General features: G+C 35.7%; 2 protein-coding genes and 1 long non-coding RNA gene across 3 annotated transcripts; 1 reads left to right on the plus strand and 2 right to left on the minus strand.

The window, feature by feature from the left end:
• The first annotated feature begins 5,367 nt into the window (after window positions 1–5,367).
• LOC103335866 (NAC domain-containing protein 43-like) lies at window positions 5,368–7,485 on the plus strand. The gene is made up of 3 exons (XM_089054714.1): window positions 5,368–5,574; window positions 5,704–5,951; window positions 6,515–7,485. The coding sequence occupies exons 1-3, from the start codon at window positions 5,394–5,396 to the stop codon at window positions 6,899–6,901; spliced, it is 816 nt and encodes a 271-aa protein (XP_088910840.1). The 5' UTR covers window positions 5,368–5,393; the 3' UTR covers window positions 6,902–7,485.
• A 5,872-nt stretch (window positions 7,486–13,357) lies between these two features.
• On the minus strand, window positions 13,358–14,338 carry LOC148916375 (uncharacterized). The gene is made up of 3 exons (XR_016128059.1): window positions 14,156–14,338; window positions 13,998–14,074; window positions 13,358–13,793 (listed from the first exon to the last, which is right to left on the minus strand). It is a non-coding gene; the product is annotated as an uncharacterized LOC148916375 (long non-coding RNA).
• An 8,123-nt stretch (window positions 14,339–22,461) lies between these two features.
• Window positions 22,462–23,274, minus strand: LOC148916376 (uncharacterized). The gene has a single exon (XM_089055115.1). The coding sequence runs from the start codon at window positions 23,272–23,274 to the stop codon at window positions 22,462–22,464; it is 813 nt and encodes a 270-aa protein (XP_088911241.1).
• Between the last annotated feature and the right edge of the window lie 381 nt (window positions 23,275–23,655).

Here is a 23,655-nt window from a genome sequence, read left to right on the forward strand (position 1 = left end):
TAATTAAAAAAAACAAAACAAAACAAAAAATCTTTCATTTTCATGGAATTTAATATTAGTTGTCAAGGAAAGTTGATTGAAGTCAATTTCAAAAACTCCTTTACAAGATTCTCCTTACATATAATATAATTATAAGAGATTAATTCTGCACGCCCTACAAATTGATGATAAGGATGCCAATCACCCATATATGTTTTTCCTGTAATAAATCAATAAAACTAACACCAAGTTCTAGAGGGCAACAAAATTAACATGCTTAAAAAGGCACATTAAAATAGATACACCAACAATTACCCACATCACTACAGTTAAATATATCTCAAATAAGTCAATGGGATCTAACTCAATTAAAAATGGCATTGACTTGCATACCAATGGTCTCATGTTCAAACCCTCATGACATATTGTTAGTCTGTGTGTGAGAAACCCACCTTCCCTTTGTAACACACCCACAATAACCAAAACCCTAAAACAACACATGAACCTAAATGAACACTACTGCCACCACTTGAAGAAGCACCACCGTCAACCCCACCACCACATCTAGCATTTAAGCCAATGCAAAACCACTGACTGATATGGGAAAAACCATGTTTCCAATGATCTAACAACACATGACAGTGAAAACCTATGTCAATCGCACAAACATGGCAAAAACCAATCAGGTAGATTGCAACAAACTCCTTCAAATGCGAGGTACAATTAAATTTAGCCAAGATAAGAAGTTGTAGAGAGGGGGTTTAAGAGAATGATTTAATTGAGGAATTAACCCAAAAGAGGTGATGGAGAACTTCAAATTGAGCATAACTTAGAAGAAATCATAACAAGGAACTTCTTATTCAAAACACCCTAGTGGACTTATTCACTAACTCAAAAGCAAGATAGACATTGACGCTACTTCCTACTCCTCTCTATTGAGTTTGTTTTTTTTCTTTGGGACTATCCAAAGCCTCACCTGCATTACACACATACGTATACACATGCATTCTACAATGTTGTTTCATTTGAGGACTTTAAGTTACATATCAGTCGTTATGTAAATCAAATATGAAGGAACAAGATGCATATCAAATCTAGCAGCTAACGTGTGCAGTACCTCAATTTTTGGCATGTCAAATCTGTGATTAGACTGGATTTAATCTTACATCCTTGAGTATCTTTTAAACGCGACCAAACCTTGATTGTGATTAAAGTCACTTAGACCCTATAAGCCTATGATTTGATAGAGAGAGAGGGTGAGAGGGGAAGCGGGGACAGTTTAGCTGTAAATTTATATGAGAATCCCAATTCCAAATATAAATTGAGTAAACAAATCAAGTGTCATTGTTTTCTTAAGATGTTTTTGTCGGGAATATATTCTTTACAAGTTCTTAACTATGTACTGGAAAACAACTTTTAATAATTCAAGAATCAATGTGGGGTTAAAAAGGGGTTCTCCATCACAGAAAGTGATTATAAATGTAATTAACTCATGATCAATACAATATATATATATATAAAGGCTTTTTAGGAGCTATGGTCCTTAAACTTTGTACCCACTTGAACTTTACTCTCTCAACTTTCAAAATGGCTTCCACAGTCTTTCAACTCCAAATTCATTTGTAACAAAAGTCCTGGAGTAATTTATGTTACATTTTTCTATCAAAATGAGGGGTAAAGTGGTCATTTTCAATGTTTCAGGTGAAAAAACCAGCTTCCCAGCCTTCCCAGCCTCCCCAGCCACCTCTTGCACCAGTGACGACCCACCAACAGGGGCGGAGCCAACATAGGGCCAACATTTACCATAAAATAAAATAATATATTAGGTTTTTGTCTACAAATTAACCATAAAATTTCTTGATCTCTCTTCTACTCATCTCCTTTAAATCGTCTAGGTTAGCTTGTGATATTTGCACTAAACACTCCTAAAGTTTTAATAACCTTTCTTTCTCTTCTTCTTTTGTTCAAAGCTTTGTGTATTTTTTATTTTCCTCATTTGTTTCATGTATGAGTTGGGTACTTTAATACTGCGCCTTATGAATTTTTTTTTTCTTTCTATTTCTTATGTTGGAATATAAATTATTAATTTTTAAGTCTTTGTGTAGATGATGAGTATTTAACCAATTTAAAATATGAAATTCATGATAATTACGAAGAGAAGACAAGTTTTATGAAGGGATCCTCTAATATGAAATTCAGACTCCGCCAATGCTCACCAGCCACTTCCAGCCATCAACCCACCCCAAATTGGTTTCGGCAACTATGGAAGTAGGTTTGAAGCATTGAATTATGTTTGCTATTCTGTATAAATTCTCTTTGTCAAGAACTTTGGGCTATAGTCGTTTTGAGAAAAAGGAATTTTTCTTAGCCTCTGTAAAGAGATGCCTTTGCATAATCATTAATTTTTTTTTTTATATTTGTCCAACTCTTTAAATGTCGTCTTGCATGGGAAATGATTTTACTGATACAATACCCTCCGACGCGCCCAGAGCAACCCCCTTTCAAATCAGCGTCTCCGTTCGCCACAGCCACATGCCCTTTTCCAAATCAGGGCCTACCCAATTTTATCACCGCACCCTCTCCCCGCCCAAAATTATCAAGACACGGTGTACACAATGCCATTGCAGTTGAGAGAGGGAAAGCAAAAATTGAAAGAAAAAGGGATAGAGAAACTCCTAACCCTATGAGAGAAGAAGACGCAAAGCAGAGAGGTTGGGGGTTGAGTTACTTTCTATATATTATAAATTTTTTTAATTTTAAATTTAAATTAATTTAGAAAACAAAAAATGACTAAATACTTAAAAGGACAAATTTGCCCCTCATTTTGACGGAAAAAAGTAACATAAGTTACTCTAAAACTTTTGTTACAAATGAATGTGGAGTTGAGGGACTGTGGAAGCTATTTTGAAAGTTGAGGGACTAAAGCTCAAGTGAGTACAAAGTTTAGGGACCATAACTCCTAAAAAGCCTATAGAAAAATCCAGTAGGTTTTACGACTTAGGTCTCTAGTGAGAAGGGGGGACGTTCAATCAAGGGCAAGGTTCCTTTTGATCGCACCAACAATCGAACCATAATATGTTAAGATGCTCACTTAATCCTCTAGAGCTGAGTCGTTTTTTTATAATTTTTTTTATACCTCTTATAAATAAATATTATTGCCTTTTCCAAGGAAAAAAGTACTAAAATATCACAACTAGATATGCTTGCATAGACTTAATCGAGCGACCGTTTGATGTGTGAAAAAGGAAAGGTGAAAAAGCTAAAAGAGATTAAAAAGTTGCTATTATTATGTTATAATAAGGTCAAAGTGCCACTGGTTTGAAATTAATTAAAAAAAGAAAAAGAAGAAACAACATGCAAAATAAAAGGCTTATATAATATTCTTTTCTCAAAAGCTAAAAGGTGGGAATCTGTATATCTCAAAATCTCCAAATAAAATTGTCTATCCTTTAATTTTAAATTTGTGTGAAATGCTAGCTACACTCCTCTTTGTAGCTTCTCCCATCAAGTTTGTATTATGCAACTGATCAATTGTATGATGGGAGCCATACTTGTTGATCACCCTTTAAAGACCATCATCTCTACCCTTTAAAGACCATCATTTGGTTATTCAACTATTTGTCAAATAATAGATGAATCTGGTGTTATGTTTTAACACTTAATTATCATATCATTAATCAAATGGCTAAACAAATTCTAATTTGCACCCATCCATGCATGCATCTTTGAAAGATGGAACAAAGGTCAAAACTTTAGTATAATATGAACAATAAAATAATAATGTGTAAGAGGCTTGTAGCTTAAGTGGTTAAAAGTATTTATATATGCACTAGAGGTCTTAGGTTCTATCCGCCTCTCTCTCAGTATCGCTTGTATAAAAAAAACATATATAAAATATAACAATAATTCATATAGCTTACAGAATTTCATATAAGAATGTGGAAAGGCAATCATGCAATATAAAGCATGCAAACGGGGCCTCCTTAATGGTGTGATTTATTAGTGCGAATATACCCCAACTTGTGTCAACGTATATAAAAGAATTGACGAGCCATGGATTGCACCTTGACAAATGCTTTATGAAAGCAGCTTTTTGATTTATAATACATTTCCTACAATCCAGTCTAATGCAATTATAGGCACCAAACCAGGAAATACACGCCAAAACTATAACTTCCCACGGTAGCTTTGGAAAGTCCTTCATTAATTTTTTTAGAAAACATCGTATGCATATAATTTCGAAATGTCAAGTTTCAGAGAACCATCATGTTAACAAAAGCCAGATTAATCCTTAAGTCATGCAGATAACGGAAAGGATTGAGGAGGGAGTAGCTTGACATGTGCAAGCCAAGAACACGAAAATTCAACTTCGATTTGAGGTTTCTTTCTCCAATTTGCGCCCATAATGCACCACTTCGAAAAGAATGGCTAGATCACAAGTCAAACTCACCGTTTTGCTGAGAGTTTTTATTTTCTCTCGCTCTTTATGCATAATTTCACATTTTGCTAGGTGAAAGTTTCGATTTTTGTTATTTTCATATTTTGGTTTGAGGTTAATTAGCTTCATTTTTAAGTTTATTATTTTCATAGGTGGATTCGAGCTTTCATGTTCTAGGATTAACACTTGTTTCCCCTTATTCCGCTGTGTTATTTAGTAATAAAATGTATAGAGAGGTCACCATGGTAAACACATTGAAGCAAGAATCAAAGGAAGCAAATACAGAGTGAAGAGAGAGAAAGAGAGAACTAATTGTCAATCTACATCGAACCAGACAACTAGCAAGCTAGTCAACTAGAAAGGTGAAAACATGATCACAATCAATGAAACAGAAGGATTCATTCGAAGATTCTTTGGTCCACTCCCTATCAGTTCTTCTTCATGTCTGCAAAAGCACTTTCAGTGTGATAATGCTCCAACTGGACAACTTTTTTCCTTTGATGGTGCTCTAAGTTTTTTGGTATTTATGTCCCTGGCCACACGCGTTTAATTGTCTTTGGATAACACTCCCATATAGGAAAAAAGATGTCTTTTATTTTGGTAGGCCTCCAACTTAAAGTTAACTTTAAAATATTAATTCATCTCTTTCTGGACCTTCTCTTTTCTTACTATATATATGTATATGTATTCATCTCTTTCTGGCACTTGGATTTGTCGAAATTTACATATGTTTACAAATTTGTCAATGTCATTTTTAGGGTTCTGTTCCCCCCGTCAATTGTGTGATTTCAACAAGAAATAATTGGCACCCGTCTAAGACTTTAGTTGCATACAACTGTGATTTAGGGACCCTCGAATCAAATAATACATTTCAAGAGACAGTATATTAATCCATCATGGATTATATAAATGCCCTAGTTCACTAACTTAATCACTCGCTAGTTCTTAATTCCATCTTTCTGTTAACTTCGACAAAATGAGTAGTATATCTGTGAGTGTGAATGGACAATGCCAAGTTCCCCCTGGCTTCAGATTTCAACCAACGGAAGAGGAGCTCTTGCTGTATTACCTGAGGAAGAGGGTTTCATGTGAGAAGATCGATCTGGACGTAATTCGTGATATTGATCTCACTAAGCTTGAGCCATGGGACATTCAAGGTAAGTAATGCATCTATATATATAGGGTTTAACTGTAATGGTCCTTAAACTTATACCCAAGTTTCGTTTTGGTTAATTTTGATTTGATTAGAAAAACAACCGAGTTATATGTAATGTGTTCTGTAGCAGAAAAATGCAAAATAGGAAGCCTACCTCAAAATGACTGGTACTTGTTTAGCCACAAGGACAAGAAGTATCCCAGTGGGACGCGAACAAATCGGGCAACCATTGCTGGGTTTTGGAAGGCCACAGGGCGTGATAAGGTGATATACAGCAACGGTAGGCCAATTGGGTTGAGGAAAACTCTTGTGTTCTACAATGGCAGAGCTCCACATGGAGAAAGATCTGATTGGCTCATGTACGAATATAACCATATTGTAAGCCTTTTTGTCCTTCTAAATTTTTGATGATCCTATGCGGCTTAGAAAGTCTAACTATTAATTTCTTGTTTTGTCACTAACTTCAATCCGTGAAAATCGCACTTCTCATGATTGTTGTGATGTTGTCAGATTATGAATATGAATCAATGGTCAACTTAAGTTACTTGAATGTAGGGTTACTAACTTGTATATGTTAAAATCGCCCGCTTCTCATGATTATTATGCCAAAATGTGGTCTTGTCTTAACTTGTCATAATGTGAATCTAAACCAGTGATTTGCTAGAGTAATAACAGATTACGAGTTAGTTAGCTTAGCTATTAGAAGAGTTATTAGTTGTTCATATTAGACTCTGAATAATTTCTTCTTCGTATTTCTTCTTGCTTAATGTGATCAACTTGATTCTTACTTGAATGTATGATCTAAATTTACAAACAAATTAATGATTTGTAAAGAACATTGCTTTGCCTATAGAATCTGAAAATGAAGTACCACTTTCTTACAACTTTTGAATATGATATGTTTTTGCTGTTATTGTTTTTATTTTATTTTTAAATCCAAGGTCTCCAATGCTATGGGAGGGGCAGCAACAGAGGAAGAGGGATGGGTGGTGTGTCACATATTCATCAAGAAAAAGAAGAACTTGAAAACCTTAAACAGCCCTAGCAATTCTTCCTTCAACTACATGGGAATTAATACAGGTCATATGTTGGATTCCTACTATGATGAAGGATCTTTGGAGCAAATGTTTCAGCAAGTGGAAAGGAATTGTAAAGAAGAGAATAAGGCAGAGGTGGTCAAATACAATACTAAACCCTTAATATACACCAGCAACCAGGTGATTGGCGCCCCTGATCCCAAGTCCTTGCATCAAATTGTCTCAGGGCTCACCAGTTGGGCAGCCTTCGATCGCCTAATTGCTTCCCAGCTCAATGGCCACACAGCTTAGTGCATCGATGATCATCATCAACTCCAATTGCCAAAACCAGGAAGTCTTTAAGATCAAATCTTAATTATCATGCTCCCCTGGCTAATACGGCAACGATTTGTGTGTACATACATACGTACAGATGTGTATGTTTACAACCACATATATAACGTATATCAAGACTCGAATGTTGGAACCTGACCTAAATGTTGGATTTATTGAGTCAAAATGTGAACTATATTATTTTTCCAATATTACTGTACCAGAAAATGTTATTCTAAAAGGGAAAACCCTAAGAAAGAAAAATTTCAGCCACCAGCCCCCTCTCATCCTCCCCTTCCATCTCCTCCTTACCCTCCCAAGCCTTTCCCTCCCCTCTCCACTTCTGCTCCTCGCTCATCCCCGCCAACACCGCTATCTTGGTTGAATTTGGTGGTGCTTGGCTGTCTTGGTGACGACGTGGTGGCAAATCAACTTTTATTTACTTGTTTTATGTTACAGTATCTTTTGAGTTGTAATAAGTGTATCAACTCCTGAGTTTGTTACATATTTGTAGTCTCTACTTGTATTTTATACTTGTGAGAATTAAAAGGTTGTAGTTATAATTGTAGTTTGGTGCGGTGAGGTATATGTATGATTTTTCCAAGCTTGTTGGAATTTTGTAGGCTCTATGTGGCTATGAGTAGAGGTACACCTTCTGTGCTTTTTGTTGCTGGTGAACTCCTTTGTGTTTGGATTAACCCTATGTGGTTATTTTTATTTGTATTAAGCATATGTGGTTATTTGTATTTGTATTGGGCCGTGTAACTGATAGCCTTTAGGCCTGAATTATAAAGGGAGTTTCACTAAAACACCCAAAATGGAGGTTGAAATTATAAAAAAACCCAACACCCAAAACACTTTATAAACATACCCAAAATCCATCATTACACACACTCAAAACCCATTTATAAACACACCCAAAAAAGTTGACTTTGAGGTTGATTTTGGATGTGTTTCTATGTTTAAATAGTGCTTGAGTTTTTTTATAAATACATGTCTAGAATTGGGTTTATTTATAAATTTGTAAATTATAAATGCAATATATTGCATTTTTTTTTCTTGAACAAAAGGTTATTTAGCAATGTATAAGTCATAGTAAACACCTTTTTTTCTTTTCAACATTCACTGACTTAAATGTTGGAGATATTGGGTTTAGGGTTGGCTAGATTGAGGTTTGGGGAGCCAATGGGTCTATCTTATTGGGAAAAGGCCTTAATTTGCACACTAATTGTGTGAAGTTGGAATTTCAATGACACCTTGGTAGTGTGTATGTAAGAAACCTCTCCCCTTTGTAGTTTAAACTATCATTTGTATTAAAAACAGAGAGAGAGAGAGAGGGGGGCGGGGGGTTTGTTTGTTTGGGTTGTCATAATTTTAAAATATGGACATGAAAAAAAAAAGTATGGTGTGAAGTTTGAATTTTGATGACACCTTGGTAGTGTGCGTGTGTAAGAAATCTCTCCCTTTTGTAGTTTAAACTATCATTTGTATTTAAAAAAAAGAAAGGGGCTTGGCCCACCCTAAGAGTCTATACATAGAATTCAAAGCGCAATAAAAAAGTTGTATATTCCATTTTTCTCTCTCTTTACACATTTACAATCTTGTTCCCTTTATGGCATTCTGCTCAATACCTTTATATAGTCTCCTCCCAACAAAGGTACGTGCCTTCATTTCTTAGCTAGATTGTTCATTTCTTTATGCTACCTCCCTCCATGATTCTCTCTTCGTGCTTCCTCATCTCCCCCATATTCTATTCCCATCTTCTTTTTTCTATCTTTAGCTAAGAAAAATTATATATGCAAATTAAAGACAGAACGGTTGTTGAAAGTGTGCCTTGAGTTTTTCACTTTTTGTCTTTGTGTGGGGGGCTATGTAGCTCTATTAGTTAAGAGTGTCTCGAGACTCAAAGTTTAAATTTATTTTTTTGGCTAATATCCTATGATAAAAACAAAGAAAAGTGTTGGGAATATTATGTTTTTATATCGAGTGCTGTTATTTTCACCACTCTATCCTATTTCCCTACTCATCTTATCTTCAAAAATTTGAAGACAAATTTACCGCTTTGTAAAATGACTTATGTAGGGTTTTTTTTTTTGTTTCAGCAGCATGAAGAATGGGCTTGGGCTGCAGTAAGAAGAAAACGAACAAAAATTCCCCAAATCCCTGAGTTCAAGAACCAAGCTCCCAAAAGGGTTTTTGAAAAGTCTGATGAAACTTTAGAAAAACACTCTTAGGTTCTTTTCACTAATAGCTAGATAATCAAAATAAATTGATGAGTGACTTAGCTTGAGGAGCTTGTGGCATGAGAGTTAAGCTTTCACAAGTTTAGCAATTTAAGAGAGAGAGAAGCATGGTTTTCTTACAGAGAATGAAAGTTTGGAATAAGACAGAGGAAAATTAGAATGATTTCTGTCTTAAAGAAAGAAAAACAAACGAAGAAGAAGATTGGGTGGCTTGAGCAGATTCTTAGCTTGCTTGACAAAGCTTGGTCAGGCTGAGTATGATGATTTCGCTGGGTAGGAGGAGCTCCCTTTTATAGGCTGAAAGAGCCATAATTTCGTCTAACTTTTCCTTCTCCTTTTCATTGTTTCTTCCTACTTGATCTAATTTGGTGAAATTCTCCTATCCAAGGTGTATGGGTAAGGAACCCTTTGTGGTTCCAAGGGTTTGACGCAATTGGACCTCCTCATGAGGGTGAGGCGCCACCTGCTTTCCCTCTTGGTTTTCAAAACGAAGCTTGTAATGGAAAAGAAAATTGGTAGAGCTTTTTGTCCGTTGGGTATTCATCCTACCTTTATAGATTTCCTTCGGTCTCTGCCATGGCTCCTTTGTTGACCGTTCTTGGAGTTCTAACAGAGGTCGAACTTGGTGCCGGATTTTTATAAGTTGTTGGGCTGGGCTTGTATGCATGGTATTGGGTTATTGGTTTGTTATTTCCAGCGTTTGATAGGTTCTCGTCAAGCTGCTGGAAGTGGCTTTATTAATTTTGGGCATTCTTTTGATGTGGGCTTATCTAAGTATGTAGGCTACTAGATGTCTTCCTAAGGCATTGGACCATTTTTCCCCTTTTCTCTCATGCTAACCTATGTATTTGGGTCCGAGGAATGATCTTGAGTTTTAATGCTCCCAAGTGGCTTAAAACTTTCATTCCTCGAACCCTCAATGGGCCCTATAATTGCTTGTTTCCTTCCATACCACAACCTTCTCAGCAAGCCCTAGGTAATTTTGTGGCTTGGGCCCACTTAAGCTTGTGGCATAGCTTGGTGTTAGAATAATGGCTCTTCTTGCACGACACCTATGCTTGTGCATGAGTTTTATTATGCCGTGATAGGCTATAATCGAGCCAAGTAACACCGAATGGGTATGTGAGTGTGATTTTGTAAAGTTGGCATGCTCTTAGCCCTTTTGCGTGTGCGTACTTAGCATGACACGTGGCCCGTAACTTGCATTGGTGCATTCTACAAATACTCTTTTATCCCGATTGGGCTTCTTTTGCATTCAATTATATGTGTTGGGCCAAGAATTAATTTGGGCTTAGCTCCTTGGTTTTTTGGGTCTCAACAACTTCTAAGGACTTAAATTAATTTTTTTTAATATTTAATATTTAAATGAAAAGACTTTATTTTACAATCCCACTCAACCTAGGAAGTGTGATTTCTCCCCTAAATCCATCTCCTTCTTTCTCTCTCCTCCCATCTCTCTCATTGAATGAGACCTCAAAGAAGATAAGGATGACACCAACAAACACAAGGCCAAGCAGAAGAAAAGTTTTCGAGGATGCCATATTGTATTTGCTAATAATTCACAAGACAAGATAAGACGTGTGATTGTTGAGTGAATGTTTACTTGTTTTGATGTAGTTCTTGTGGTGGTATGGTAAAGTTTCCCATTGACATGAAAACCATTGGTGATCAATAAGTCAACTTTCTTTTATGTGTGAGCGTGCCACTGTTAGCGATTGAAAAACCTTAACAGACTGTAGAATGTAATAACTTGCTTGATAGCCTGATTGCTTTTGAGTTTGAAGACTTTTAAGATCATGTGATCTTGCTTGATTTTTGTTAGTGTGACTGCGAGTTTTTGTTTTGATATTGATTTTTTGTCATCCTTTCTCCAGTTCACATCCTCTTATATTTATAGAAAATCTACATGATGACGATTCCTAAATATCTGGAGGATATTTGCTGAAAAGTGTTCGCTCCAGCAAATAAGGGAGTAGTAGTTATTTTGACAAAAATAGCCCATATCAAGAGTCAGTTTTGGTGATCAGTTTTGAGTTTTTGTCACTCAACTCCCTTGAATACCGCCTGTGCGTTTTTGCAAACTAGAATTAGATGTTTCACTGATGAGTGGTTCCTATTTTCACCTTTCCACCAACTCCCCTGAATGTCCTCTGTCCGTTTCCTGTTGACGTCTTGTCATTGGAATCACATGGGTATTGCTGAAAGAAACTCAACCCCTTTAGCTCTAGAGCCGCTGATCTGGCTTTGAATCGGTAACCAATGGTGATGATCAAACTTCAAGTCTTTAAAAAATGTAATCTAGAAACTGGGTAAAAATTAAACCAATTAAATCCGGGCTTTTAGATTAAATCACCATTGGTGGTAATTAACCTCTATCCCATGAAGATTAATTTGGGAAATTGGTTTCATTTTAACTTCCCATTTTTGAAATGACCTGGGCTCATCTCCAATTTTGGTAAATAAAGCCCAAGTCTGTTTTGTCAAAAATAGCCCAATAGCCAGATGGGCCGGCACACAGAAATCAAGTCCAAATAGTGAAGGTACTAGGGCTTGACTCTCCCTCTTTAAGATATAGAGTGGGATGGTTGGGGAAGAGGGATGGAAATTCACCGTGAATTTTCTCACTCATTTTAATGTTCATCTTTCATGTCTCTCACTGTAGAGAGATTATGAAAGACATTTTCAATTTCAGTTTTGGTTCTTATATTTACATTTGTAGTCGATGATGGTGGAGACCTGGGGATGGGATTGCAGGGGCTAGCACTAGAGGGGTGGGTTCATTCAGTCAGTCAATGATGAAGGGTATTTTAGGAATAATGGTGGGTGGAAAGATAGGATTGTGTTTTTTCAAATTTACATGGTGGGTGAGGAAATAAGACAGGGGGGTGAAAATAGCAACACCCTTTTATACCACATTGTGTACTACCCTGACCAACTAGTCTAACCCATTTTTGCTGTGGGGTTCTGATTTTGAGTGTAGTCATACCTTAATTTGTGTCTTGACTGTATTTATTTTTGTCAACAAATATTTATTTGTTTAGTTCAATTGGTTACGTTTAATTGTGAACCCACACTTGTATGACGTGTTTAATTATGACAATTGCAGAAAAGTTCATTACTATTTGTTTAATTAGGGCTCATTTGTCATTGCTTATCTAGGAAGCACTTATGCTTATAAGCGCTTCTAGCAAAACCGTTTTTATTATAAAAATGTTGAAATTTTCATAAGAAATCTAAGCGCTTAGTTGAAAACCACTTGGGAGTGCTTCTCGAAGAAGCACATGGTAGGTACTCTCTAGAAAGCGCTTCTATGACCCTAGAAGCACTTCTAAACTATTCTAAACGCTGTCAGAAACGCTTTTGGTTGTCATAAAGTGCTTTTAGCCCTTTCGGAAGCACTACCAAATAGACCTTTATGAAATAACTCATATGTCATATGTTATCATTGAAAAGCTTTCAATTTAAATCCCCATGTGTGCATGCATGCATATTTTTCGTGCGAATGTGCCAGATAAGAAACCCAAGTTGATTCACTCACCCGAAAGTTAGATGATGCGCTAAGTCAAAATTTGAAAGGGGCCTACCTAATTTGATATGTCAATATAAAATTATTAATATAAACATTTTATTTAAATTTATCATAATATATGTTTTAATTTTTTAACCATTGGCATAGATTTCTTATATTTTTTTGTTTCTCCAATAGATAACATGTAGTGTTTTAGGTGTGGTGTTGTTAATGAGATTTGGTAGCAACACGAGAGAGAGAGAGAGAGAGAGAGAGAGAGAGAGAGCTATGAAAAATTGGTGAGAACTCGCCTGTCTCATTTGTTCTTATTTCTATGTTTAACAAAAGGAAGAGGCCTTTTTTTGGGTCGAAAATGATTCATTCAAGCCCACATCTGAAGCAGGTGGGAGGGTGACAAATAAAGTCCAATACAACAGAATGTATGAACCATCGATAACAAAACAGAGAAGCAAAACAATTGCAATCTCATAGAGAGATTCAACAAGCCACACACCAAGCGTCACAATAGTGGAGACATGGGAAACCTCCCGTGATATTATTATATTGTAATCATTTTATAAATTCCCCTCATCGCGGCAACTACTGATGAAAAGATAAAACTAAATAAGGGTTGCAGCAAGATGATAATGTGAAATAAAAGAGAACACCAAGAATTTAATGCGGTTGGGCAAAACACCTGCCTACGTCCACGGTGTTACCAAATTCTTTATACCAGGGAAAATACAAGTACAAGAATAAACACTCAAGAGTTTTATACCCAAAATCCGAGCCCTTATCCACTAGGATACACCACTTACACACCATCCCTCCAAACACCAATTCATAGCATTGGAATTGGAAAGCCAAGCATACATTCATTTATACCGATGCTAACCATCTCATCATCATACAATGGATGCATAATGAATATACCATGTAAAAAATACACCACATGCATTACTTAGTTGTTGCGAAACCCGTAAGTCTTGCACTTAGGAGGGACACGACAACGAACACTATGCACCTCAACCATTAGCTTGTTCAGGATACCCTTATCGGTCACGTTCTTCATGGGCCTCATCTCGTATGTGTCCAGCACAGCAGTGGCGAAAGAAGCAACCTGCATGAACATGAGTGCACATCCAAAATTAGGTCTTGCTCTTTCAAAGCATGATTGTATTGGCTATGAAGTCCTCAGCGTATCATAAAAGAGTGTTCACATTTCCAATTTAATTTACTAAACAAATCCAAAGGAAGCTAAGGAGAACGAATCTAATAACAAAGAACATAAGAATTTCATTTGATACAAGAATTCAAAACCCACCAGCAAGCTCCAGATAACTCTTGACCAGGGAGCTAAATCAACCTGCATGGCCTCCCTAATTTGTTTTGGAGTAGCCTCTGCACAACAAGAGAACACACAATATGTGAAAAATTAGATAAATATAGAATATAAAATGACGAAAATGATATATATTTTACCTCTGGTAAATCATCGATTCGATATTTGATCTCAACCATTAGGCTCTTTGAGACCAACACCATCTTCCTATTCAGACCATCTTCTTCTTCTTCTCCTTGGGAATCATATTCCTCATAAACCTCAACCATTCTAATATTCTTCTCTATGGAAGCCAAGCCAAGACCTACTTAAAAATTAAAGGAGAAAAGATGGTGGCTTTGTGTACATATTAACCCAGTCTTATGTGCTTTTATAGATGAAGTGCACTGTTCTGTAGGGATGGTTTGTGAAAACAAAGGGGCGTGAATCTGTGTGCCAATTTGGTATTATGTTGACAGGTTTGATTTTATCTGGTAAAGGGTGGTTGATGTATTTAGTAATAATTGTACGACATCAAAAGCTTAATTTTTTTTTTTTAGTACAAGCAATACAAGCGATACAAGCGATACAAGCGATAGTCTAAATTACAAGGGAGGGATTTCTCTCACACACAAATAACTATGATACCATGGGGATTCAAACCAGATACCTAAAAAAGCACTAAACTATCAAGTAAGTGCAATAGCGTTGTCATGCTAATAGCGGGCAACTAATAATTGTGCCTACAACAACAATTTATAGATGATGTGTTTAGTAATAATGGCAAGATATCAAAACCTTAGGCCGTTTGATAACCATTTCAATTTTAGTTTTTAGTTCATTTTTCACTTTTTGTGTTAGTAGAGGAAAAAGAGGGATAATAGAAGTGAGAATGAGAGTGAAGATGAGATGAGATGAGAAGGAAAATGAGAGGGGAGGAGGGAGGAAGGAGTAACAAAGTGGAACCAAAAACTAAAAAATGAAATATATTTGAAATTGTTTTCACTTGCAAGTTTTGTTTTAACTTTTGTTACTCTACCCTCCCATCCTCTCTCTCAATCTCATCCTCACTCCCATTCTTACTCTCATTTTCCTCTATACTCTACCATAAAAAATGAAAACTAAAAACTAAAATTGAAATGGTTATCAAACGAACCTTAACTTTTATGGATGAACAAGATTTTATTTAAATAAAACAAAATAGGTATTCGCAGCCCTGTACAAACAAACATTGCAAACTCCCCTAAAAATCTTTTCTAGAAAGGAAATAAAGTTAAAAAGAAAAACCCCACCTAACCTAAATTTTTTCATGTTAGGTGCATGCATAGCATCTAGTGTTATTTATTTCTTATCTAGTGTGATTTATTCCTTAAAAGATCGATGCCTCCACGCATACAACCATTTCGAATACACAGCATTCCTTACCTAAATCCTTATTAATGAAAGTTAAAGACAATTTTGTTGTATCAAATAATTGGTCGGTTAACTTATATATTGGACTGAGTTTTTCTAGAAGTTTTTGTGCTTACTTGACTAGTGTTATGTTTCTAGTCATCTGCACTGAAAAACTAATTAAGCATGTGCCTTGGTCGATTACCTCAGTTTTAGCAACTACGAAGTTAAAATCCCTTCTAATAGTCATTCATTTTAGATTATTGTTAATCTTTTTTTAATTAAATATGCATGCATAAATAGCTGTATATATTAAGAGATAAATGTCATTGGATGTTACATATACCTAACATGAAAATGGTTAGGTTAGATTGGGTTCTGATTTTGAGACAATAGATTAGTTACAAGAAGAGTATATCAACATAGATCCACTAAATATCAAAGAATAATGAATATCCAATGGGATTCAGGATTTCCCCGAATTTGAGGCTTTCTCTCTCTCTTAGTAGCTAGAGTTTTTCTCTTGTGCTCTACTTACCACTTTTTGTAGAGGACCAATTTTATTTTATTTTATTTTTTAATGTGCTTGATTGTTTAGTGTATTTGGCTACTTTTAATTATGAACCTACACTACTATAAAAAGTGAAAAAGACGACCAGAAAAAACCGTCGTTGTGTTTAAAAAGACGACGGTAACAAAAAACCGTCGTGGATAAGTGACTTAAACAACTAAAAAACGGAGGTACTGTTGAATATTTTTTTTATAATGACGCACACAAATAAAAAAGCATCGTCTTATTAAAAAGGTTTTCTTTAGAGTTAAAATTTGACCAAAAAACAACGACAGCAGGTGTGACAATCGTCGTCTTTTAAAAATCAAGTGTCCTTTTTTTGGTAAAGACATGGTTGTTTTGAAAGAACTGTCGTCTATTATATATAAAGATGACAGGTTTTTTTTTAAAAAAAGGATCATCTATTATGAAGTAAAGATGACGATTCTTTTTAAAAAAAGGGTCGTCTATTAAATGTAAAGATGATTTATTTAAAAAAGGGTCGTCTATTATGAAGTAAAGATGACGGTTTTTTTTTAAAAAAAGGTCGTCTATTATATGTAAAGATGATGGTTTGTTTAAAAAAGGGTCGTCTATTATGAAGTAAAGATGACGGTTGTTTTAAAAAAAAGGTCGTCTATTATGAAGTAAAGATGACGGTTTTTTTATATAAAAAGGGTCGTCTTTTAAATGTAAAGATGATGGTTTGTTTAAAAAAGGGTCGTCTATTATATGTAAAGATGATGGTTTGTTTAAAAAAGGGTCGTCTATTATGAAGTAAAGATGACCTTTTTTTTTAAAAAAAAAATGGTCGTCTATTAAATGTAAAGATGACCGTTTTTTTTTTAAAAAAGGGTCGTCTATTATATGTAAAGATGACGATCTTTTTTAAAAAAGCGTCGTCTTTTAAAACACGCTAAAAAATGGCCGCTTAAGTGAATTCGCGCTTGACAAATTTTCAAATTTTCACCCGTCTTTGAAAACCTTATCTCTCATTAACAAGCGTCGTCTTTTAAAACACGCTAAAAAAAGGCTACTTAAGTGAATTCGCGCTCGACAAATTTTCAGATTTTCCTCCGTCTCTGAAAACCTTATCTCTCCCTTCTTGAAACCCTCATGCACTCTCTAAAACACCCTTATGAAACTTTCTACAAAATCATCAAAAAATCGATATCAATGAAGAAGTTGAGAGATTGAGGTCTTTGCAGATCCATAAGATGTAGAGAGAGCTTTTGTGTCACACCCCAACCCTCGGATTTACAAAACCTTGGGTTACGACGTGATTCACACCTTAATTATAGAATTTAATAAAAACTATAACTAAAATGTGAAGAAGACATTTAAATAAATAAAATAGATATTTCACATAAAATATTCAGCAGAAACGCGGAAACGATAACGTTTGAAACCATAAAAATTTTACATTATTTTACAAGTTAGAACTACTCGAGAGTTCACTTAAAGAGTAGCTCATTATTCAACCACAAGCTATGTTACATTCTATAGACATGCCAAAAATCATCACAAGCTCTAGATTTCAGGTTCGGTACCTGCAAAATCTATTAGGGGGTGAGCGAAACCACAGCTCAGTAGGGACATAAACCTTTTTACTATAAATTGATATAATTAAATTAAGTGACAAATAATCAAGCAGCCAAATTTCACGTTATTAGTAACAATGCATGAATGCTCTTCATCTAATCCCGTTAATTCATATAACTGGACAAGCAGACCTGCACGTCCCATACCATGCTTATACCACTTGGTCCCGAATGCCCATTTATATGAACTAACACCCATTTTAATCATCCATAATTCCCCATTTTGTTAGTCATCTTGTCTAACTCCCTTTCGCCAGTCCCGAATCACCCAATAAAAACCATGTGCACTGTAGGATCCCTGAGACCTGGTACCTGCCAAGAGTTAGACTCAACTACACAAAAGACCATTCCCATTACCCTCTTTTTCCACCATTATTTTCTCAACCCAAGAACTCCAAATAATTTCCATGACATTATATAGTTCACGTATCTCATAAAAACAATGTAATCATTTAAATATCACCAATGTACATATAATCATGCCCACATTGTTCAAACAGTTAAGAGTATGTAAATCAAATAGTACCATGTATAATATAATGCTCACGAAATTTAATTAAATCAATTCCTGAAAAAGGCCCCCCAAGAAACCCCTACCTCGTTTCCAAAGCTAACTCCAAGTTAAGAAAACACAAGCTCCAACCTCTAACTCCTCCAAGAATATTATCACCTCTCTCTCTCTCTCTCTCTCTCTCTCTCTCTCTCTCTCTCTCTCTTTCACGGTGCATGCACTACTATGCAAGTTGTTTAAATAAGTTAAAGGAATGGTTTCTATAAGGGAATGGTTTCTATTTATACTAACAAGAGGCGGCAATTGATGGTTTTTGATTGGCGGAAAGTAGGTTTGGTGATATACTTCACTTCCTAAGTTATCCAACTTTCTCTTAATGCCAACATCTCATGCTTTATACAAAAGCTTAGTCATCTAGGTAGAAAGCTTAGTCATCTAGGTATACACTTGTGAAGAAACTAAAGTAGTGGTAAATATGTTTGTACGTGGCATCAACTTATATCAAACAATAGGTATTTTTATAATAGTATTATCATAAAGGTAACAACTATGTGGTCAAACAATTATATATAATTAACTATAACCCATATAAATATATAATCAATTTAAACACATAACTAAATAGCCAACAATATATATATATATATATATATTTAAAAAACGGGATTTCACAATCTACCCTCCTTAAAAGAAATTTCGTCCTCGAAATTTAAAACTTACTGGAATCAGAGAACAATTTTGGGTACTTCTTACGTATTTCAGTTTCTAATTCCCACGTAGCTTCTTCCATATTTCCATGTAACCAAAGAACTTTGACCAATGATATTGTTTTTGTACGTAAAATTTGTTCCTTATGATCTAAAATTTGTATTGGTCTTTCTTCAAATGACAGTTCTTCATCTAAATTGAGCTATCCTCAATCTAGAACATGGGTGGGATCAGGCTCATACTTCCGAAGCATAGAAACATGGAAAACATTATGTATATTCGAAAGTTGAGGTGGTAATGCTAGCTTATAAGCTACTTCACCAATCCTTTCTAAGATTTCAAAGGGTCCAATAAACCTTGGTGCTAATTTTTCAGTCTTTCCAAACCTTTTTACTCCTCTTCGCGGTGAGACTTTAAGAAATACATAATCCCCCACATTAAAACTCAATGGTTTCCTTCTTCGGTCAGCATAGTTCTTTTGTCGGCTTTGAGCAGTTAAGAGATGTTCCTTGATAAGTTTAACTTTTTCAGTTGTCTCCTGTACCAAATCAGGTCCTAGTAACACAGTTTCTCCTACTTCAGTCCAACATACAGGTGACCGACAAGGTCTTCCATATAAAGCTTCATAAGGTGCCATTTGAATACTAGATTGATAACTGTTGTTGTAGGCGAATTGTGCCAACATCAAATGATCTTCCCAACTTCCCCCAAAATCTAGAATACAGGCTCTCAACATGTCCTCTAAAATTTGAATGGTTCTCTCTGACTGTCCATCGATTTGGGGATGAAAAGCAGTACTAAAATTTAGTTGCGTACCCAATGCTTTCTGTAAACTTCCCCAAAATTTGGAAGTAAACTTGGAATCTCTATCTGAAACAATCGAAACAGGAATCCCATGTAATCTTACTATCTCTCGAATGTAAAGCTTTCCAAGGTTTTCAGTGGACTCTGTTGTTTTGATTGGTAAAAAATGTGCCGATTTGGTCAAACGATCCACTATAACCCATATTGCATCTCGTCCCTTTGGAGACCTAGGTAAACCTGTAACAAAATCCATGGTTATATGATCCCATTTCCACTCTGCTACTGGTAATGGCTATAATGAACCTGACGGTTTCTGATGTTCAGCTTTCACCTGCTAACATGTGAGACACTTTGCTACAAATTTTTCTATATCTCTTTTCATACCATTTCACCAAAAGTTACGTTTCAGGTCAAGATACATCTTTGTTCCTCCAGGATGAATTGTATAGAATGAATGATGTCATTCTTTCAAAACTTCCTTTCTCAGATCAGAAATTTCTGGTACATACAATCTATCCAAATATCTTAATCCACCGTCTGCATGGACATTCCATCCATCTGGTGTCTCTCCAGTTGTAATCTTAGTTCGAATGTCTTGAGACATAGAATCAGATTCTTGTGCCTCAATTATTTTTCCAATCAAAGTGGGGTGAGTTACTAAATTACATAGATATGCGTGATCCTGGTGCATACCTACATACAATTCAAAATCATAGAGAGATTCTACCATCTTCCACATTTGATCATATAAACTGGCTATGACTTTTTGGGGATTTCGACTTAAAGCATCTGCGACCACATTAGCTTTTCCTGGATGATAATGTAAATCAAAGTCATAGTCTTCTAGATGTTCCATCCAACGTCTTTGTCTTAAATTCAACTCCTTCTGAGTGAATAAGTACTTCAAACTCTTATGATCTGAGTAGAGTTCAAAATGTTCTCCATATAGATAATGTCTCCACACTTTCAATGCATGAACAATAGCTGCCAGTTCTAGATCGTGTGTCGGGTAGTTTTTCTCATGTGATTTCAATTGACGAGAAGCATAAGCAACAACTCTGTCAGATTGCATCAAAACACATCCTAAACCATGCAATGATGCATCAGTATACACTATATAACTTACACCTCTTTCTGGTATAATTAACACAGGAGCTGATGTTAATCGAGTTTTTAACTCTTGAAATGCTTCCTCACATTTATCATCCCAAATAAACTTAACTCCTTTTTGTGTCAATTTGGTCATTGGATTAGCTATCTGAGAAAAAACCTTGATAAATTTCCTACAATAGCCAGCTAAACCAAGAAAACTTCGAATCTCGTGAACATTTTTCGGCTGTCTCCAATTCAACACTGCTTCTACTTTTGTAGGATCCACGGCAATGCCTTCTTTTGAAATAACATGTCCTAAAAATTTCACTTCTGTCAACCAAAATTCACACTTACTTAGCTTGGCAAATAACTTGTGTTCTCTCAATGTCTGTAGAACAATTGACAAGTGTTGTTCATGCTCTTCTTGAGATGATGAATAAATGAGAATATTCATCAACGAACACAATCACAAATTGATCCAGATAAGGTCGAAAAACTCGATTCATTAAATCCATGAAAACTGCTGGAGCATTTGTCAACCCAAAAGGCATTACTAGGAATTCATAATGTCCATATCGCGTTCGAAATGCAATTTTCGATACATCTTCTGCTTTTACTCGTAATTGGTGATAACCAGAGTGAAGATCAATCTTTGAGAAGTATCGGGAACCTTGCAGTTGATCAAACATGTCATCAATCCTAGGTAAAGGGTACTTATTCTTTATGGTGATTCTATTCAGTTGACGATAGTCAATACACATTCTCAGACTTTGATCACTTTTCTTCACAAAAAGTGCAGGAAAACCCCATGGTGAAGTACTAGGACGAATGAAACCTTTTCTTTCAAGTTCTTGAAGTTGTATTTTGAGTTCTTTCAACTCTACTGGTGCCATTCGATGTGGAGGTATAGAGATAGGTGATGTGCCAGGATAGATATCTATAGAAAACTCCACTTCACGTTCTGGGGGTAATTCAGGATAAATCTTCTGAGAAAATATCACTGAAATTCTTCACTATAGGAATAAGCTCAAGTTTCGGATCACCTAGATCCTTATTGGCCATGTGAGCAATCAATCTCAAATAATTGCAATTTCTATTATCCAAGATTGATTCAGGCTTGCAACTATTCCTATTTCCATAAAAACTGAATATTTCCCCTTCACTGACAGTCATAGTCACCATCTTTCTACCGCAATCAAGAATAGCTTTAAATTGGGTAAGTAAGTCCATTCCCAATATTACATCATACACCATGAATTCCAATATCATCAGGTCAACAACAAGTTTATGATATGATATCTCTATTGGGCAGGATTTACACAACTTATTAACTTCAACACATTTACCCAATGGAGATCCAATCATCAACGAAGATTTCATAAATTCATATTCTATTCCAAGAATAGATGCAAATGATACGGATATGAATGAATTTGTAGCACCGGGGTCAAACAATATTCTAGCCCACGAGTTAAAAACTAGAAATGTACCTTCCACCACAGTAGGTTCATTCGGCTCTGTCACTTGTCCAACAGCATATACTCGTCCTTGAGTGAGTTGTTCTGACCTCCTTGCTGTTCTTGGTGCCCTAGGCCTTTGTTGTGTAGGTTGTCCCCTTGGACGTTGTGTCTGTTGATTAATAGGACCTCTAAACTGATTCAGTGAATCTTGATATGGGGCTTGGTATGGAGCACGGTACTGTGTTTGTGGAGCTTGAAATTGTTGTTGTGGTGCACGAAACTATGGTTGTGGTTGTGGAGCAACATGTATCTGATATGATTGTAGCTAGGGACAATCCCTCCGGTAATGTCATATCTGTCGACAATGATAACAAAATCCTAAGTTTTGAGTTGCCTCAAATGATCTTGGATTTTGATATCGAGAACGAGAGGGAAAAAATCTTTGGCGTTTGTTACTTTGTCCCCCGTTAGGATTCTTAGCTTCAAAAACTCTTTTAGAACTAGGTATCCTTTGTTCGGCCATTAAGGCACGATCAACAACTTCAGTATACTTTTTCAATTTAAAAAGTTCCACTTTCTCCTTGACCTCTAGTCTCAATCCTTCTTCAAATTTCTTTGCTTTTGCAGACTCATCATGAATTATGTAAGGAGCAAAACGCATGAGTTCTTCAAACTTAGCTTGATATTGTCCCACAGTCATATCACCTTGATACAGATTAGTGAACTCACGTACCTTCATGGTTTTCATAGTTTCAGGAAAATATTTCTCCAGAAACATTGTCTCAAAGGCAACCCAAGTTGCAACCTCAACATCAGGCATAGCCAAGACAGATTCCCACCAATGATAAGCTTGTCCTTCCAAATAGGTAGAAGCAATGGTCACTTTCAAGTTTCCAGGAACTCTTTGTTCATTCATCTTTCTCTTTATTTGTCTTAACCATTCTTCTGCTGCCATAGGGTTTGGATCACCCTTGAACACAGGTGGTCGTGTCTTACGAAATTCTCCTTGAATCCTCATTATTTGATCATCTTGAGTTTCCTGATGGGGTTCGTGGTTCTGTTGATTTGTCTCACGAATAGCAGATGCCATATCTTGAATGACTAACATTATTCTCATACTATCACTCACATCATTCTCATTTTGTCCTTCTACTCCAGCCATCTTAATAATTAAACCTTGATACCAAATAATTCTACAAGATTTAAAATATATATATATATATACATAATATTAAAATAAGCATATTTGTCATATGCACAACGTAAGACACACAATGACAGATACCAATAAAAAGTGTTGATGCTAATGAAATTTAGTATGGATTTTTATAATCTAGTGAATCGAAGAGTCAAGTAAACTAAATAAAATGACTGAATGCTATACTTAAGAAAACTCCAAACTATACTGAAATGTACACAAGATTTTAATAGAATCTAACAAAACTAAAAACTGCCACTTGTCTTTGTAAGTTAAATGCAAACCTATATGATACAGTAAAAAGAATTGCTAGTGTGTAAGCTGATGAGTTGCACATAACTGAGT

Source organism: Prunus mume, linkage group LG6 (assembly GCF_029339155.1).
Source record: "Prunus mume cultivar Tortuosa linkage group LG6, ASM2933915v1, whole genome shotgun sequence".
NCBI classification, from domain to species: domain Eukaryota; kingdom Viridiplantae; phylum Streptophyta; class Magnoliopsida; order Rosales; family Rosaceae; genus Prunus; species Prunus mume.

What these genes read in the sequence shown, in the direction of transcription:
- LOC103335866 (XM_089054714.1), top strand. Translation starts at nt 5,394, where the DNA reads ATGAGTAGTATATCTGTGAGTGTGAATGGACAATGCCAAGTTCCCCCT. An exon ending in TGAGCCATGGGACATTCAAG is followed by an intron (nt 5,575 to 5,703) that starts GTAAGTAATGCA and finishes GTTCTGTAGCAG; the next exon opens with AAAAATGCAAAATAGGAAGC. An exon ending in TGTACGAATATAACCATATT is followed by an intron (nt 5,952 to 6,514) that starts GTAAGCCTTTTT and finishes TTTAAATCCAAG; the next exon opens with GTCTCCAATGCTATGGGAGG.
- LOC148916376 (XM_089055115.1), bottom strand. Translation starts at nt 23,274, where the DNA reads ATGGCTGGAGTAGAAGGACAAAATGAGAATGATGTGAGTGATAGTATG.